This window comes from Trematomus bernacchii, unplaced genomic scaffold (assembly GCF_902827165.1).
Source record: "Trematomus bernacchii unplaced genomic scaffold, fTreBer1.1, whole genome shotgun sequence".
Classification (NCBI taxonomy): Eukaryota; Metazoa; Chordata; class Actinopteri; order Perciformes; family Nototheniidae; genus Trematomus; species Trematomus bernacchii.
Window position 1 is genome coordinate 2324290 of NW_022987771.1, and position 20108 is coordinate 2344397.

At 39.8% G+C, this 20108-nt stretch overlaps 1 protein-coding gene across 1 annotated transcript; it reads left to right on the plus strand.

The window, feature by feature from the left end:
• Positions 1 to 12135: 12135 nt before the first annotated feature.
• nkx2.7 (NK2 transcription factor related 7) lies at positions 12136 to 13829 on the plus strand. Its single transcript, XM_034148535.1, has 2 exons — positions 12136 to 12388; positions 13288 to 13829. The coding sequence occupies exons 1-2, from the start codon at positions 12136 to 12138 to the stop codon at positions 13827 to 13829; spliced, it is 795 nt and encodes a 264-aa protein (XP_034004426.1).
• Positions 13830 to 20108: the final 6279 nt, after the last annotated feature.

Here is a 20108-nt window from a genome sequence, read left to right on the forward strand (position 1 = left end):
TCCCCTCTCCCAGTGTGTTTTATATTCATTATGTCCTTCTCTCTTTCCCATGAAACTTGTGGCATATTCATCAGCAGTGTGACAAATTAGATGTGCAGTGAAATGGAGTATGACTGAGAGCAGTGGAAGATTAGATCCACTCCAATCTTACCCAGCAATCACTATCCCTTCATTTCTGTGGGGAAATACCCAAGGACGGGAAAGAAAATTAGATCAAATGTTATTGAAGAAAGCGCTGGAGTGGCAGGGGAAAGAGATGAAACGGAGCATTTTTCCATTTCCAAAGCATCTCTAGATTTGTCTTGGAATCAAATGCAATACGTTTTTTGTTCTGGATATGCTGAATACATTAAACTAAACACTTACTTATGTACAGTGTGCATTATAGCAGCCAAGTGATAGGCTCACTGCCTTTGTCATCATCCATTTCTTTCTAAATTTGCAAGGCGCTATGCTATTTGTGCATCTTAAATCAGCCTAAGCCAATTAAAATGAGGGACACAATTGAGCATCATCTTCAGTTACTTCTCTGGTACAGTTTAAATGGTCTTGGACGCTTTTCTAATGCTGCTTTCTCTTAAAGGACTTAACTATTTAACAGATCTCAAACTGAAGGTGCATTGAAAGAATCACGAATGATGAAGCCCCTTTCTAAACAATATTGTTATAGTTTTAAGCAGAGGTAATGTATGGCTTTTCTTAGTGCCGTACACTAAGTCTTAGCCTTTCTGTAAGACATGGAGGAAATGCTGAGACTTAGGGGAATTAGATTGCAAAAAGAGGCTATGAGAAACTAACATGTAGGATCTACTAGAGAAAGACTTCTAGCTTAGTTCAAGTCTCAATCAAAAAAACGATTGACACAATGAGATAAATGTAGGGAAGCCTATATACGTACATCTTAGCTCCCAGTGAAGAGACAATGTGTTGCAAATGTTCAGTCCAAGATTAAGTGTATCTTCAACAGCAATCAGAAGGACATTTAGTGAACATAGTATGGTATTATGTCACTTATTGATCATTCAGTGTAGATACATTCATCCTTTTCTTGAGGCACGTGGAATTAACACAGTGTTGCAGAGACATCTAGTGGATGTTAACGGGTTATAGCATTTCCTTTCTTCATAAAGGAACTGGCTAAAGCTAAGCATTTGTCATTCCCAAGAATGGACACATTTACAAGCAATACACTTTAGCAAATACTATCATAATTACGCTGCAGTCTGTCATATCAAATGTAAATGGTTATCTTAAATGAATCATTGCGTTGTCCTTATTCTCGCAGAATCCATCTGTGGCAATGGATGAGTCCGTTATTCTTCGAGGTATCTCACTACAAAGCAGCCCAGAGTAACCTAAAATAAGCTTTAATATGTGACTCCAAATCAAAACGAGATAGTATTACACTGGACAAGAAGATCACATCTCTTTGTATTGTATAACGATAAAGAGGTGTACTGGATTTCAGTTTCAAACTAGAAATTCAAATATAAATAGGCCTAAATCAAATTCAGGTTTTCGTGACATGTCTATTGTCTATACTTTTCAGTTAACTTCATCCAAATTTGGAGGAAAGCTTGGAATAAACCTGTAGGTTTGATTGAGCTAGCATCTTTCAGTTCCAGTCTCTCAATCATAATGCATACTTTACACTAATATAAGGACACACTCCCATACATCAGTACTAGTGAATGAGTCTTGATGAGTGTCTTTAGTTACATATTGGCTATAGGAAGACAGGGATCAGTTTCACTCAGTTTAAGAAAACTCTATCTCGTCTTTCAGCCGCTATCAGCCTCCTATTTTCCTGTATGATGAATTAGGGGTATTTTGTGGTAAACTGTACTTAGCGAGCTTCTTATGTTACAGTGAGGGGACAAATGGTTGAATCAATCGGAAAGGCTTTGATTTTTAGAAACAGGAGTCACAAAAACTGAGAGAAAGCATTGCTCCGAGCCTTCAGAAAAAGCTGCTGCAGTGATTAAGTAATTTACCCATCAAACTGGACACCCTAATCCCCAAGGTGTCAAACAATTCACAGCTGACTTCTGAGTGTGTGTGGGAGTGTTTCCCCCCCCCTAAACTTTTGAAGTTCAGGTTTCTCGGTAAGACAGTAGAAGCCAAGGTGTACTTTGTATCACAGAATATCACTGTTAAGAACCTAAGCATTGCATTAAGTTTTAAGGTCTTTTAAAAACCATCATTCGTAATAAACGTTCATCTTACTGAGAGATAAAGTTCAAGGAATCCACCAAATCAAAATGCCTCTTAATAATTTGAGTTTGTTCACAACACCAGGGGCGTTGATGTAGTTAGAAGTGGTGGCATGCTCTGTAACCATCAGACTACCAAGGAACTACACATGTGTTCCTATTTCTGTTCATGTATTTTTAACAACACCATTTTACAGTCAATGTTTTGTTATTAGGAAAAAAGGGTTGATAGACTAACCTGGAGGGGTCCAAACCAAATTAGGCAGAGGCCAGCAGATATAGCAAATCCAAAATATTGGCCCTACAAGAATCCCATGGCATCATATGCTCCCCAGCAAGGCCTAATGTCATGCCAATACTACAACACAGCAATGTCACAAAGAGCAGCTATATATAGCCTTCACCCTTAGGTGCAACCAACAACAGGGTTGCTTTAGACAGACCTGTCTAAAAAAGGCAAAACACAAGTGAAACCATAAAAAAAGATTACTTAAAGATAATAAAATTACATTAATTAACTTATGTATAGTAAATATATGGAAGAAATATACAAAAAATGGCATAAACATATATCTTACACACAGGGCCGGCCCTAGACTTTTGGGGGCCCTAAGCAAGCTTTGGCTTGGGGGCCCCCCTCACTCTAGCGCGTTCTCACTACACGGAACCAACTTTTGTCTTATGATGTTAGCATAAGCACACATATTGTATAAATAAGCATGTAAACACTGTGGACCTAACATCCTCTAGGGAGGTCCTCACCTCCTCTAGGGGGGTCCGGGGGCATGCTCCCCCGGGAAGATTTGTTTTAAATATTGAAATTACAAGCATCAATCTGGTGCACTTTGAGAGCAACATTAATCTATGGATACATCTCTCAACACCCATATGAAACAGAACTGTAAACAGATTTTTCTTTATGGATATTTTACAAATCACTCCCCTTTTAAGCTGTATTCTTGTTTTGTCATATAGTATTTCATAACTGTTTTTCATTTATTCTCTCTGGCTGTCCATCTCATAATGTTCACATAGAAACTAGCTGTCAATAGGAAAATCATTCAGAAGAATTATAATTTCATGCAAAAATCTGTCACAAAAAGAGGTTGCCCATTTAAATTCAGGTGTTGTTATGGCAACGTCAGTGGTCAAACAGCCACATTTACTGCTGCAAATACGTTCAAACATGCTGTCGACACGTAAAGCAGTGGCAACTATGCCACCATTTCAGCTGACTTTTTCTCAGAAATACTGTCACATAACATCCATATATTTCAGTGCTAGGTTGATGCTTAGCTAAGCTAACTATGAAACACTTTAACTGACAGGACTCCGGATCAACTGTGTACTGTAAGGTAGCTTCTAGCTTCATGTCGAACAGTAAGTCAACATTTCCCAGAGAGCTTTCTTTGAAATCACCAGGTAACGCTAAAAAACATTACATTTAGATTGTATGACAAAGTGTTTATTTAATAACTCTGGCTAGCTATAGCTACTTGCTAACGGTTTAGCTTACCCCCGCGATTCAAAGTAACGTCAACGTAGCTGTAATTTATGCTTTGCTTACATGTTCGCATAACTTGGAAGTTTACTGACATTTACATACCTTGTTTACCTGGCTCAAGTGGTGGCTCTGGGGTTGTTATGTGAGCCACCACTTGAGAATTGTCGTTTTTTTAAGAAAAAATGTTCTTATGTCCATCTTCAAAAACTCTGAGTCTAAGACTGACAGTTTATTTTAAACATTGTCACAGGATAGGTATCTGTCAGCCAATAAGACAGATGTTTATTTCCATGCAACTCTCTGGTTGGTCTGGTGTCTTACACTCCTGCCGTCCTCTCAAGTGTCATGATGAGGTTCAGGTAAAGCACGGTGAATGTATTATGATTGACTCAATAATATAATACATGACTTTGAGAGTAGGCAATCTCGGCATATTAACAAAATTAATTAAACATACTTATCACGGCGACGGTGTACTGAGATTATTATTTTATGTATATATATTTTTTTCTTTTCATTTTATTTTATTTTTTTCATTTTTTGCTAGGGGCCCTTAGTGGCTGCGGGGCCCTAAGCGGCTGCTTATGTCGCTTAATGGGTCGGGCCGGCTCTGCAACATACATGTACCACCCCTGCTCCATCCTACTCAATGTAACCCTCCCAGAACAATAATTAGGTGTTTGTTTCCCCGGGGCTGTTTTGCCAGCGGACCCTGTGAATTGGGGAGCAGCACAGGTACGTTTTTAGTAAATGCTGGTTAATAAATCTGTACCTCATCATACAGCTAACAAACTGGATTTATTTAAGGTATTATATTGCGCTAATCGCTCTTTAGAATTTGTAACAGTCGACGGGCCAACACAACCACCTGGCATCGAGAGTAAACATTAGTTAAAGTGGACCTATCATGCTATATTATAATAATATAGTGTAGGGCCATACCTATATAAGCAGGGGTGCACATAACTGGTACGCAGGTACGCATGCGCGGCAACAATCTGAAATGAGTACCGTAACTTGTGTCACAAAGCGCATTTGCGTACCGACGTACTTGTGAAGCTTTTCCAGAAGGCGGTTAGATCACCGGACAACAGAGTCGGTCTCCGTGTGCACAGACAGGGCAGCTGTTAACGTCGGTCTGTACAGCAGCCCTGCGCTAAAACAGCCGATCACAACGTCCACCCCCCCCCCCCCCCCTTGACAATCGCGAAGCGCTGTACTCCACTACCACCGTTGACAATCGCCAGAAGTTGGAGTACCAAGCACTGACTCCAGGTACTCATCTGAGTACCTCACTGAGAAAGTTGTGTTCACCCCTGTATATAAGGCATATTTATACTTTTTTTCTTTCAAAATACCAAACAGATCATGCATTTTAGCCATGCCTCATTTCGCTCAATTTGCACTTTTTTTACCCCTGTTTTTGCAAGGGCTGATTCTGTGAGAACAACACCACCTACAGGCCTGGCATATGTACTACAAAGTCTCCAGCGCTTTCGAACGGCAATGGCCGTGGCTGTCTCCTCCTGATTGGTGGAGTTGGCCCAATAGCCGTAGCGCCACTGTCCTGACGTCAGGACAGTGTTCAAATCTGGATCAGTTTTTATCAGATCCGTTGCAGCCCCTTTTTTAGAGATTTGGGTATGGAGGAAAATAGAGAGGGTTGTGTTTTCTGACACTTGGTGAGTTCCCTGGAACACCGGGGACACATATTCATGTATAAAAGGCGTACAAAAGTGCATTTTGCAAGATAGGTCCCCTTTAAGCTTACCTGCAGACATGAAACCATCCAACCCAGTCTCACGGCATTTCGTGTTATAGTCACGAAATGTATTTAATCTATTGATTCGTGTTCACCAACACGAATCCCCTTTGTTTCGTGTCACACAGAACGATATTAAAAGCAATGTATTTATATTGGTAGTATGTTTCGTGCCTGCAAGTCTTTTTGTCCGGTCGGGTCTTGGAAGACCAGAAGCTGTGTGGTTCATTAAAACATCTTCTTACTCAATATAAAGCCACGATTATTGTTTTTATTTTAAATTGTATAATGTCGGACTTTTTTTTGCCGTCCGTGAGGAAAAGAAATGGGGCTCAGAGCCTCAGAATACTGAAATATGTATTTTTTAAATCTTTTTTTCCTTCTAATTTGTTATTATTTGGTGCAGGCACGAAACATACTACCAATAGAAATACATTGCTTTTAAAATCGTTCTGTGTCAGAATACTGAAATCAGTATTTTTTGTTGGTGTTGGTAAACACGAATCAATAGATTAATTTCGTGACTATAACACGAAATGCCGTGAGACTGGGTTAACCATCCAATAAAAGGTTTTTTAAACGTAACACTTGCTTCTGTCATTCTTCTACAGATTCGCCATGAATTGTCTGTGCAAAAAAATATCTAACCCTAATATGTGGTGGTGGGAAACAATTGTTAAACAAACGCAAGTTGCAACAGCTTCCTCATACAATTATAAAGGCCTTAGCAGTGTTGCCAACTTGGCGACTTTCTCGTTAAATTCGGCGGCTTTCCAAACCCTCCGGCTACTTATTTTTGTCAAAAGCGACTAACGACTAATTTAACGACTTGTAATGGTGTTATTAGGGACTTTTCTGGTGTTTGGAGACTCAAATATTGTTCAGCAGTTAACGAGCCGCGGGTGCTGCCGTGAGCCCCTCTGCCCTCCCATAGTACTCACAGGCGCTCAGACTCACAGTTGCCTCCCGCAGCAGCTCAGCTGCAGTCAGAGCAGAGAGGAGACAGCCACACTCTCCCGCGTCGAGACGGCAAATGAATTGCGCATGAGCGGGATTTAAATGTAAAATGTAAATGTTTCTTCACTGTCACTGTCACACATAAATAACTGCCTTTCCTTTGCTTTGACTCACACAGCCTCAGTCACTTAATCACCTCGTCCACTGTGTGTGTGCCTCTGTGACAAGCTAAACATCCACATAGGTCATCATGTCACAGTCTAAACTGTAGCCTATTCACAAAAGTACAGAAAGGAGTGGGAATCAAACCCTGAGTTTAAAGGATGGTTGAAGCCATTTATTGGAGATGACACACGGGCATACTATACTGCCTTTATTGTAAGGGAGATTTCTACTAAAAACTACTAAAACAATTTCTACTTTCTACTTTTTCTAATAGAGACATTTCTGATCTACTGTCGTCTGGATTTACTCTGGTGGTTTCAAGTTTTGATCCTTGAAGGGGGTGGAACGTTTTTTTACCGCCATTACACGATATGCAAATTAGGCGATGACGTCATTTAGGGACTTTTGGCGACTTTTCAGACAGCCAATAGCCGCGTTCACACCGGAGTACTTTTCACCGTACTTTTCGCGTTTAGTTCCGTGAGTACCCCTAATGTCGCGTTCACACCAAAAATCGTACTTAATCTCGGGTACTTTTACCCCCATTTTTAGAGCCTGCTGGGAGAGCGTACTTTTCTGTGGGTGAAAAGTGCCCCAAAAGTGCCCCAGTGCTGATTGGCTGGGCGAATTGCAAACCACGCCCGTACCACTGTGAAAATGTTGTGTGGAGACGCCATTGTTTTTCCTCGCTACAAACGTTGGGTTTGTTTTTGAAAGCAGTTATGGCAAGCATCAAGAAATGATGAGGAGGTGTCGGCACTTCTGGAGATCTACGCCGAGGACGCGACCCAGGGAATGCTACTGAAGCCAGTTCAGTAGCTTTCACTCAACCTGGGAATCGTGCACAGCCGGCTAAAAATAAAGAAACTCAGGACTACAAACGGCGGATTCAGTGGCCAACGATGACTACCACGACGAAGGTAAAATCAACTACATGCACTGGGGTTTTAATCTGCACAATAATGGTCTCAGATGTACTTTTATTTGCTCAGTAGATCAAGTTAGCCATGCTAGGCAGAACTGGCTAACACCGGCCCCGAGCTAGCTACATCTAGCTAGCTAGATATTCTCGGCCGCTATGAAAACGTTTTGACTTGTGAATAACTGTGCAGTGTTTCTGTAATTTGCTTCACTAACTCATGGCACTAATCGTCTGTTTCAGGCGAGGATGGACAACTCTCGGGATTGGAAACAAGCGAGCTTTGCATTCTAGATCACAGCGCGTGGTCGTCCTCCTTACCAGCAACCAAACGCAAAGGTACACACACTGTAACTTTGTCTTGAAAGAACGTTACGCATCGAACTGATGTTCACAATCATGTTTATTTCATAATATTCATCATATTTTATGTTTAACTTGCCTCAACAACATTAAACAAAGTTCAAGCATACATGAAGCACTCTTCAAAAAGGAACAATCCTCCGTGTTTGAACCTCTTAAATCGCTGCATAGCCGATTTATTTGGACTGGATTATCCCAGAGAGGCTAAACATTCTTTATAACACAGTTTCAGATTTGTGAAACCTTAAATTCTATTTGTGAAAATACAAAAAAGAGAGATTTTAGTGCTTTTTCGCATCCTGGCCACATTAGACCAGGTCCTGATCTAAAACTACTATACCTAGACTCATCAAATCTGGACTGGATTATCCCAGAGAGTCAAAAGATTCTTTATAACACAGTTTCAGATTTGTGAAACCTTAATTCTATTTGTAAAAATACAAAAAAGGGAGATTTCAGTGCTTTTTTACATGTAGACCACATTAGACCAGGTCCTGATCTAAAACCACTATACCTAGACTCATCAAATCTGGGCTGGATTATCCCAGAGAGGCTAAACATTCTTTATAACACAGTTTCAGATTTGTGAAACCTTAATTCTATTTGTGAAAATACAAAAAAGGGAGATTTCAGTGCTTTTTTACATGTAGACCACATTAGACCAGGTCCTGATCTAAAACCACTATACCTAGACTCATCAAATCTGGACTGGATTATCCCAGAGAGGCTAAACATTCTTTATAACACAGTTTCAGATTTGTGAAACCTTAATTCTATTTGTGAAAATACCAAAAAAACATTCCTGGTATGTTGTAAAACTACATGGCGACTAAACAGATCTTGTATCTTGCTTATTTTCCCCTCTTAGGAAAGCGGACACGGGATGCGAATTTCTTTGACACCGCCCAGGCGTTGGAGGACCGGCGTGCCGTGGTGAAAGAGTCGATGCACGGGGATCTGATGGTGCTGTTCACCAAGGCCCAGGAAACGGAGGACAAGATGCTCACCAGTTCATTTTATATTATTGTTATTACTGTTATTATATAGTCTTGATACAACTGACACTTTATTTTATATTGATAATGTTAATTTACATGTACAACTTCTATTTTATTTACATTAAAAATGTGAACTTCTATTTACTGTTAAACAGATCCTGTAGCTTGCTTATTTCTCCTGACACTTTATCTTTAGTGACCGTAGCATCCTATACATCACATGTAAGTGATTATTCTGATACCATCATGTTTCATCGGTTATAAACTGGCAAAGCTTTATTTGTCATTTATTTATCATCAATGTTGCAACCTTGTGGAGGAATGGCAAGGCCACATACACAAATATGATAATTTATATCATTTTAAATATTATTTGACCTAAAACTAAATGTTTTTATGATTGTCCTCTGAGGAGGACATGGGGATTTGCAAACTTTTAATTCCCCCCCCCATTTTACACAACACAAAATGGAGTCCACTATGGGCCGAAACTAACATGTATGTTTATGGCAGACGGATGCAGTGGGTCTCAGGAAGATAAATAATAACGGTGGGTTTGCTGCTGAGCCTATTTACTGTGCATACAACACACCTGGCACAGTTTATTGTTATTATATTGCCACACTGTACACTATTGTAATGTTGCCTGTCTTGACTGGAAAATAAAAGAGAAACAAAAGCACTGTACAAAAGATCATCTTTATTGTCAAAATGTTTACAATTTACACGCTGTTCAGATGCCTCATAAAGCTGGGTCGCCGGTAAGGCAGTCCATTAGTCCCTGTACTCATTACTTTCACAAAGGTTATGTAATATGCAACATGCTGCCACCTGGAATGTGATCTTGTCCATCTTGCAGTCGTTTCTTTTCATCAAGCACCGCCACCTGCCCTTCAGTCTGCCAAAAGCGTTCTCCACCACCACTCGTGCTCGGCTTGTTTTGTTATTGAACGCAAGTTGCTCAGGCTGCATTAACTCAGTTACAAAGCTGTATAACATGAGCACAAACAGCACAACTTCAGTCGACTCCATCTCCATCATGTCTGAGGTCGGAAGGTAAACAACAGACGCCTAATGTACAGCGAGTGGGTGGGCGTCGCAGTATACGCGGGAAGTTTTTCTTCTTCTTCTCTTGTTTTGCAGCGGATTGCAAACAACTTTAAGGTGCATACCGCCACCTACTGTACTCGCCGTGAAGTGGTTTGTGGCCTGCCAGTAAAGCCAAAGCAGAAGAAGAAGAAGTGACGTCAGCGGCTCATTTGCGTAATCTTCCCTCAGGGAAAAGTACTCCGGTGTGAACGCGATCTGTACTAAGTGCCCTGGGGTTAAAAGCGCCGGGGCTCTTAGTGCCGGAACTAAGTACAGGAAAGTACTTGGTGTGAACGCGGCTATTAGCTACTTTCCTTACTATGGAGTTGGCAACACTGGGCCTTAGGAGTTTAGCCTCAGTAACAGTGACCTCTAGTGGCAGTGATGGGATTAATACAGCACAAAGCAGGATTTACTGGTGTGGCTTAATCACAGGTGCAGTTTAAACAGTCTGAGATACAGCAGTGGGTAGATTTTGTTTCAGACACAGCCTTTATTTTAAGATCAAAGTAGATAAATACCAAGATCGGGGGGAACTTTGTCAAGAAATGATATTTGCTTAATTTATAATGAGTTGGATAGGGGGAGATTATTTTCAGTTGATGACAATGCATTCAATTATTTTATATTTATATTAATGTTATGTTTTTTTTATTGTGCAAATAAACTTTCCTGCAGCTTTTTTCATTTGTTGGTTAAGATTTCTTAATGGACATTTAATTTCAGAACATTTATTTTTACAAATCATACATTTAAAAAAAGCAATAGGGACCAAATCTGTCATTGTATAAAGTGTTGGGGACATGTCCCATAAATGACACTTATGAGTATACAACAATCTTTGTTTCATTCCACAAATGCAGTTTTTTGTATAACCCTACGTGTTACCACCTACCAAGCCATCTGCTATTCCTCTGATTTTCCTAACTAACCCATCAACAGTTTCAATCACTCTTTAAAAGGCTCCTGCTCAGGCCTATAAGTGCCCTCCATATATCTCCCAGCGTGCCCCAGTGGGACAGGCCGGTCTGTCCTGGTTCCTGTCTGCTCGGGACGCGCGTCTCGGCCTCAGTGAAGCATCGCAGGCTGGCGCCGCCGCCTCTCCACTTCCACAACATCAGGTGTAAAGTTACTGTTTGTTGTGGCCTGGGAACACTAATAACGCGGCAGGGAAACAATGTTGATGGCAAAGCTGTTCGACATCACCTAAGATCACTCAACCCCCGAGGACCTGTGTGCAGATAAGTGGCTTTACTTGAAGAAGCGTGGTTTGGGTGATCACTGAATAAATGAACCCCCCTCCTTTCTTTTTAAACAGGTTTATTATTCTGTGACAGTTTCACTTGTTTCTAATGAGGCAACACTTTTGTTTTAACACATTTACGCACCAAATGTTCTGTAAATGTCTCAAATCCAATCCTCAAAAGTGTACGGTTTTTTCTTTCAAATTATTTGAATGTATTGAGAAAAAGTGCTTTAGTATTGAATAATCCGCCCCCCCCCTTTCTTTTTTTAAACAGGTTGATTATGAGACAGTAGTTTCTAATAATCTATAAACGTCTTTTTCAACACATGTACGCCCAACCATTCCTGTAAAAGTGTTTCAAATCCATGAAAAGGGTTAAATGTTGATTCTTTTTTAATATTCCCATTTAAAAATGTCAGAGCAACACCTTCCCTACGACACTTTAACTGTTAAACAACATTTTAAGTTGTAAAACTCCAAAAGTATTGGAAAAAGACAGACTGCAATATAAAACTCTTCTATTTACTTCAGAATTATTAATTTGTTTCACCTTTTCACAAAGTCTGGCTTATTTAAAAAAAGATTTTTGTAGGATTCTTCCTTTTTTGAATTTGTTCCTTCATGCTTAAATGTACCATAAGTTGCTTGAAATAGTAGGGTCAGATAAATGAAATGTAATAATGTGAGGTGTTCCTGTAAGGTGAGAAGAAAAGGAACTGTGCGCAGGGTGGGTGTTGTCCAGTGTTTTGGAGAGGTGACAGATCTATCTCTACCTTCCTCTTTAGCCGGACCCTTGAAAGATTTAAATCTCCCCATGCCCCTCACTCATCAGTCAGTGAAGAGATACCTCCGGCAGCATCACCAGCAGATATAGAGCACGGTGCGTAAAAACGACCTGACAGTTCTTCAGCCAGATACAATGGCATTGGTTGGGATGCATCTCAGTTTAACGACCACGACGCCTTTCTCAGTGAAGGATATTCTGAAGCTGGAGCACCACCACGATTTCGAAAATGATTTTTTGATTACTGATCAAGTTGTTCCGATGAATTATCAGCACGTGTCCCGGCCCAGGGACCTTTATGACTGCCAGGCTGAGCAGTGCGTCTCCGGGATGCAGGAGAAGCTCCATATTCATAACTCAGCAGCAGAAGAGGAGATACATGAGCAGGGTGAGATTACTCTACAAGTTATATAACACTGTTTAAATATATATAAAGTAGGCTATTACTCTCTGATGGTCACTCAGGGTTGTTCAGGCCGAGAGAGTGCGGGGCCTTTAGTGCGTAATAGCAGGAATGAAACTACCTGTCACGTTTTCCTTTTCTTAAAACCTCTAAATGTATAAACAACATTACTGAGAAGAATGTATCTTTTAATAAACACAGATTTACCTAAAAAATACATTTACGTAGTTGGAATATTCGCCAAGAATATCCACAAGTGATCAACTCAATTTATGAGCAGGCAATGATTGATTTTATGATTACCTTTATTCATTGTAATCATTTATGACAAGCTTTATATTTAATCATGGATGAACCGTTTTAATAAAAAATGGGCACAGAAGTGTTGTTTTTTTATAATTTCCACAGGTTCTTTATTAACTCATGAACAGTGTGATAAATAACTATGTAATATTTATTGTTTTTTACCATAAGATGTCGTCTTTGACACGTTAAAATAATCGAATTCACTTATTTACTAACGTTTACTTAATGCCATGTGTTGTTTTTGACTTTGCTGTGGCACAAGTCAATGTTTTTTTGGGTTAAAATGTGGAAAGAATAAACATTATTATATACTGTAAAATATGCTGCATCATGACGATGATGTATACAGGGTCGTCTCTTGCAATAGTTTATTATTGTGTAAAAAAAACCATCTTGCTCCATCAACATATGTTCAATTTAAAAATAATAAAATTGGAAACCTATTAAGTCTTTCAATATTTATATTTGATGATGAGATATCGTGTAATTTTTTGGAAGCAACATTTTAAAGATATTTAGCATTTAGCTGTTTGTTTTTTTCTTTACTTAATTTGACTGTTTTATTTTCTCATATGCAGACATAAGCGGTCTTGACAGTTCACCTGAAAGTGAGAAAACCCTGAAGAACGGATCCCGGCCCCGCAGGAAGCCCCGGGTCCTCTTCTCCCAGTCCCAGGTGTCCGAGCTGGAGAGGCGCTTCCGGCAGCAGAGGTACCTGTCCGCCCCGGAGAGAGAGCACCTGAGCCTGGCCCTGAAGCTCACCTCCACACAGGTGAAGATCTGGTTCCAGAACAGGAGATACAAGTGCAAGAGGCAAAGGCAGGACCTGTCTCTGGAGCTGGGGTTCCCCTCTGCAGGAAGGAGGGTGTCGGTGCCGGTGCTGGTGCGGGACGGGAAGCTCTGCAGCTCCGCACCGTATAACGTGACTCTGGGACATTATAACCCCGTGTTTGGATACGGAAACAGCGGCAGTGTGTACGGCTGCGGCTATCACAGCGTGTCACCCTCAGCCGCACAGATGTGTAATAATAATAATAATCAGATGGTGGATTTATCAGGTGAGGGGGGCTTCAACCACGGACACTTCCAGGCTTCATTACAGAGTGTAAGAGGCTGGTGATCAAAGCAGGGAAATGGCGTGTATTATAGCATAATTCAATGGAGAATTTGTATATATTGTTTATGTATGTTTTGGAATTGTTCTGTTGTTAAAAAAGCCTTGTAATAATAAATAATGGGTGGATATTTACTGTCATCAAAAATATGATATCCTTTAATATTTTCCTACGATTATAAAAAGTTATACAATATTGGTACAATTCGTGTTATTTTCTAAACTAATCCACAACTTCGTTTTGCTATTAGATTATTTTTGGTTATAATATTTAATTCGTGTTTTTATGTATTTATCTATTTATTATTCTACTGGCGCTTCATGGAACATAAGCCTGCATTTTTCGAAGGTGATACTGTCCAACTTTGACAAAAAACAACGTTCAAACGTATTTTTAAACGTCATTAATGTGTATACTTAACTAAATAATACCTTAATTCAGTTAAAATGTGTAATCCTCTTCATTTCAAATAAGTGAACATACCTGATTAGAAGCCCTTTAGTGGCCGGTTGCTGAGCTGTCCTCTGTGTGTTGTTATCAAAGAGAGCCATCACACAGCTAATGGATGAAGTGACATCTGACCTGCAGGGCTGCTCTATCAAACTGACCTCATTATTGTCCCATTCACAAATCCGCTGATAAGGCTGGAGAGCTTGTCCTGTCCCGGAGCTTTGCTTGGTAAACAAACCCGCAGACACAGTGGCTCTTTAACTTTTTCAAACTTTCAATCACACGGGAAACAGTTCCAGTCCGACCTGTCACTCACCCATGAGCCGCGGAGGAATCCACTCGCAGTGCAAATAAGTAGTTCTTAGTTTTATTTTAATTCATGCTGTTTAACTTAGTCCTGCAAACTGAAAGTAGTGTATTATTTGACACCTGTAAAAAATTGAAAAAAAGGTAAATCCACTATGTAATTTTAAGGGAATTTACATTAAACATCACACCAAAAGCAAATGTTAAGGTTTTTTTTTATAATCATGGATATATGGATTTTTACCAAGTCCATCAACCTTGCCTGTATGTGCTACACATGCCTGACATTTGTATATATTATATAATTATATATGTGTCAAATGATATAATAAGTGAATTGACTATAAGAGTGTGTGTTGGTGTTTCACCCTTAATGGATTCTGACCTAAAGGGCCTGAGGAGGAGAATCAGCAGAGAGCAGCTGAAGGAGCTTCTCCACTCAGATAAGAGGAAGCTGCAGACAGAGAGGAGACCAGACACTTCAACCCATCAGATTGTGTGTGTGTGTGTGTGTGTGTGTGTGTGTGTGTGTGTGTGTGTGTGTGTGTGTGTGTGTGTGTGTGTGTGTGTGTGTGTGTGTGTGTGTGTGTGTGTGTGTGTGTGTGTGTGTGTGTGTGGGGTGTGTGATAATGATGGGTATGTTCACAACCCATGCTCTTATTCATGAACTATAGAAACATTCAATCAAACACATTCTTTCACAAAAACTCAGATATGCAAAACATTTCTGAACAGAATCAAATCAAGGAAAATTACAATTAGGAACTTAAATCATTTTAGAACCAAAATCACAATCAGGTTTATTGCCAAGTAGTACATATGGAAGTTGCTCTGGTGTACAACGGTGAATAAACACAAGAGTCATTAAGTAGAAAATGAACAAATGTCTAACTATAAAACTATCTTAAAACGTATAAGAACAATAGTAAACAAGAATTTACAAGCTATATAAATATACAAAAAAGTAAGTACAATAAGAATATGACTGTATATTCTAAGAATGAAATATATGCCGTATCATTTAAAGTGGCAGAGCTGTGCCGCTGATTTAAGAGAGGTAGCATTGAACAGAAGTGTGCAAAGTTTCTGTTACAACCTGCATGGAGAGGAGAGTCTTGGAAATAGGCATTGTCGTCAAAAAATACTTTCACATATTTCCTGGATCATTGCCAACTCTAAAGGAGAAATGTAGAGAATAAGGTAGTTAATGTTCAGGTGTGTAGCTGAGAGATCAACAGCTCCCCCCCCTCTGTGTGTGTGTGTGTGTGTGTGTGTGTGTGTGTGTGTGTGTGTGTGTGTGTGTGTGTGTGTGTGTGTGTGTGTGTGTGTGTGTGTGTGTGTGTGGCCTAGCATTACCATCCTTGTGGGGACCTACATCTGTTTACATAGACTGGCTTCCATTATGGGGACAATATGGAGGAGAATCATTCATTTTAGGGTGAAGACTTGGTTAGGGGTTAGGGTTAGGGTTAGGGTTAGGCATGTGTGTGTGTGTGTGTGTGTGTGTGTGTGTGTGTGTGTGTGTGTGTGTGTGTGTGTGTGTGTGTGTGTGTGTGTGTGTGTGTGTGTGTGTGTGTGTGTGTGTGTGTGTGTGTGTGTGTGTGTGTGTGTGTGTGTGTGTGTGTGTGTGTGTGTGTGATTGTGTGTTTGTGAGAGAGATAGAGACAGAGATTATGTATGAATGAAAGCAGGATAAATTCAGATGTTAGATCACACTGAGATGATGAGGGTCCGTTTGAATAAAGGATGACGTAAATCTGGCCATCAGTGAAACATCCATTATAGTTTACTCTAAAAAAGTTTAAATCATGCGGCATTACGTCAGCTTTAGGAAGTCAGATATGCCTCTGGTTGTGTGGTGGCCTTCACTGTCTGATAATCTGGTGTTTATGATGGAGATGATTCACAGACTCAGGATCAGCTCCTCTGTCCAAACATCCACCCTGTGACCACTAAAGTTATGAGCTACACGAGGATGAAAGATAACTATTGACAGAGTATAATCAGACTCTGTTCACACTAATCCTCTGGTGAGTTTGCTCATTGTGTGTTTGTCCCTGTGGTTTGAAGTGGCTGCTGGCTGCGTCGCTTTAAAGCTCCCTCTTGTGGAAGACTCTTACATGTCTTTCACATGACAAAAGGTTACTTTTAGTGGTGGAAAGTATCTAAGTACATTTACTGAATTACTGAACTTAAGTATTTGTTGAGGTAGTTTACTTAAGTATCAATATCTCATGTTACTTTATTCTTCTACTCCACCAACATTTGGAGGCAGAAGTTGTATGTTTTACTCCATTACATTTATCTGACAGCTTAAAATTGTATTTATTTCTATGTTCATTAATGAAAAATTAAATCAACTAATGAATTAAGATGTATTATGGATACCTGGCAGTAAAAAAGTTCAATAAAGTTAGCTCCTTTAGCTGCTACATTGAATTAAAAGACATAATTGAGTCACTCCATGTATGACTCAAGTAATGAATTATGGCCATTAAATTAGATTAGATGGTTTGATCCAAATTTGTAACCTTTTTTTGTTACAGCAGCATGTAAGCAAAGCATTGCACATTAATTAAATAAAAAATGATTAATAGAAAAAAATATATACATATCAACAGTGAAATATGTATAAATAAATACATAACATTAACACATAGATTGAAGTCAGTGTACAGAATGATTGGCATAACGTAACATTGGTAAATAAAGTCATTAGTACCAGATCTATTCAGTTTTTTTAACTTAAGTCTGTTAACATGCTTACCTCTGCTCTGAATACCCCGTACAATCCGATGACATCTTTGTAACGCCAGACAATACAGTAGATGGCATGAAGACCTTGTGCAATAGGCCAGGTGCAGGTACTGTACTACACTGATAAAACTGTGAGAAATCTACAGTTACAACAACGTCTGGCTTCTTGTCCTCTCAGACAAAGAAGCAGCGGCAACACAACGGAAGATTGATGGCACAACAACTTTCGGTGTCTCAAAGAAAAACATCGTCACCACATAGTTTACACTGCGGAAGACAAATGCCTTCCCCGGGCTAAAAGGTCAGAGGTGCTACTGAGTGCTCAAATATGCAGCCGAGTATCTGTGCAAGGAGTGCTCAGGGGACAATAAATATGAAGGAAATGTCATCGTTTTCAACTGAGATCAATCATGTGGGTTGTCTCAGAATAAGGGCAGAGGATGATGGCTTTGTTTGGCTCCTGTCATTGAGCTGCATCTGTGTGTATGATGACAACTAAACATGTGTTTGATGATGTTTTGAAGTGATATTAAGGTGACACACAGTAGAAGAAAATGTCTAAACCTTCAGTGGAATCACAGAGTTGATATAATGTGGAAGCTTTCAACCTTTTCTGTGCTGTACTGTCAGGAAATCCACAATGGTTTTAAATAAATCGGAAGAAAAACTGTACCCAGACAGAGGAATAAAAGCCTCCTGTGCTCAACATAGTTTTGCAGACAGACGGTCACAGACAAAGAATTCAAGGTGAAACGTATCGTACGGAGGATCTTAATGCTGTGTTGACAAGACAGCAGCTAATGCTTAAGAGGAACATCAGTAGATCTTAAACAGATGGCTTTTTTAAGCGATGATCCACAACACAGCAAAGGAAAATATTAGTCAGTGCAGCTTTAAATAAATATATTTCTATCTCACACACAGAAAGCACTTAACATGAGAAATAATATGATTTCAGAAGGTTGAATTGGTGCACATGTAACAGTTGTAAATATGCAGTGGGGTTTATTTGTAAATCATTATGTATAATCACACAAATTCTGTGTTTTATATTAAGTAATTCTGTGTTCTTCATTTTATTGAATGTTCAATACCTGACGAGGTCGGAGATCAGTGGGCGGAACCTTTGAAGTGTGGTCGCTGTGCTCAGGAGATTATTGTTGTGAGGACTTCCCCCCCCTATATATTGTGTCCCTCAAGTTTTCTCTTCCCTTTTTGTAAATGTTCCACGTGAGAGGAGTCACTGTGAGGGAAAGCTAATATAAGACTGATTGTTATATCTTTTGTCAGGTTGTCAGTAATAAAACGGAGATCGTCAAAACTGTATGCTGGCTCGGGTCATCCATGTACAACGCAAAACACAACGCTTAACGACACCGGTTACACACATTCATCATATTAAAGCAGTCACATGGAGACATGGTGTGTGGTTGGTGCCAAGGAAGCTGGAGGAGTCAGCAGGGCAGAGGGCACAGGGAGGATCATGTTTATCATACCTACATTCATGCATTTCCAAATGAAGCATGAACTCCCCGAGGAGCACAGACACTGCCAGTGAACGCCTCTGTCTCCTGGAGAAAGTCAGGATGAGCCACGGAGAACAACAAATAAACAAACACAGAGCAATGAGTGTGTCTGTTTCAGGAGCCGGCCTCAATGTGTCCAAGTCATTAGTGCTGCAGTAGGTACGACCACCCACTCTGACCCCCCCCCCTTTACTCACACACACACACACACACACACACACACACACACACACACACACACACACACACACACACACACACACACACACACACACACACACCACACACACACACACAACACACACACACACGCACGCACACACACACACACACACACACACACACACCAAATGCAGACAACAGTTTCGAGCAGATCAGGACGAGACGTAAATCCATTTAACTATTGTATGAAACTTAATTTGAGAGACATTATCCACCATTTACTCCAATAATATTACTGTCTGGACACTAACATGAACAAATGTTCTCCATCTGAATTTACTGTTTCCCTAACTGATAATACATTTGCTAATTTTGTTAGCTGTTTGTTGTTGGTTTATGATTATAGGAAGGCAGATGCTAATTGCACCCGGGTGTCTATAGTGAACACTGCTATACTCCCCCAGGTGCAAACAGACTGTTACAATGTAATGTGAGTGGCTCATAGTAAATATGGGATAAACTACAATATAATAAACATGTCATATAGTAAATACACTTTTAAGTTTCATTTGACAAAGAGAAGTTATTGATATTTTGTCGATCTCGTTTATATTAAGGATAGACTACATATTAGAGACACCTATATGCATATCATAAAATACGTTGATTCATACCATAGATAATTTAATTTGAGTCAGAGATCTGTTAGGTTAGACTGTAGGTTTGGTATTTGATCAAGTGTAGCCTACCGGATAAAATATTTCCTAAGTGGCAATTTACAGTCATGACAAAATGTGCATATTGTTTGGATTCAAAGCACATCACTTGTGCCCTTATTAACAATTGTAAGCATTTGGTTTTATTGCATCAGAAGATTGTTGAAGCGACATCCATGACAACTATTTTCTTTGGATAGGACATCATTGTATAATCTTAGAAATGTCCATCAAGTCTGAAGAGGAAAATGAAAGTTTCTCAGAGCAGTATTTGGCTCCTCTTGTCCCGCCTCCTTCTCTTGTCGGGGCAGCAGAGTAAACACGCCCTGCTTGTATAAATTCAGCCGGTGTGAGAGTGTGAGGAGAC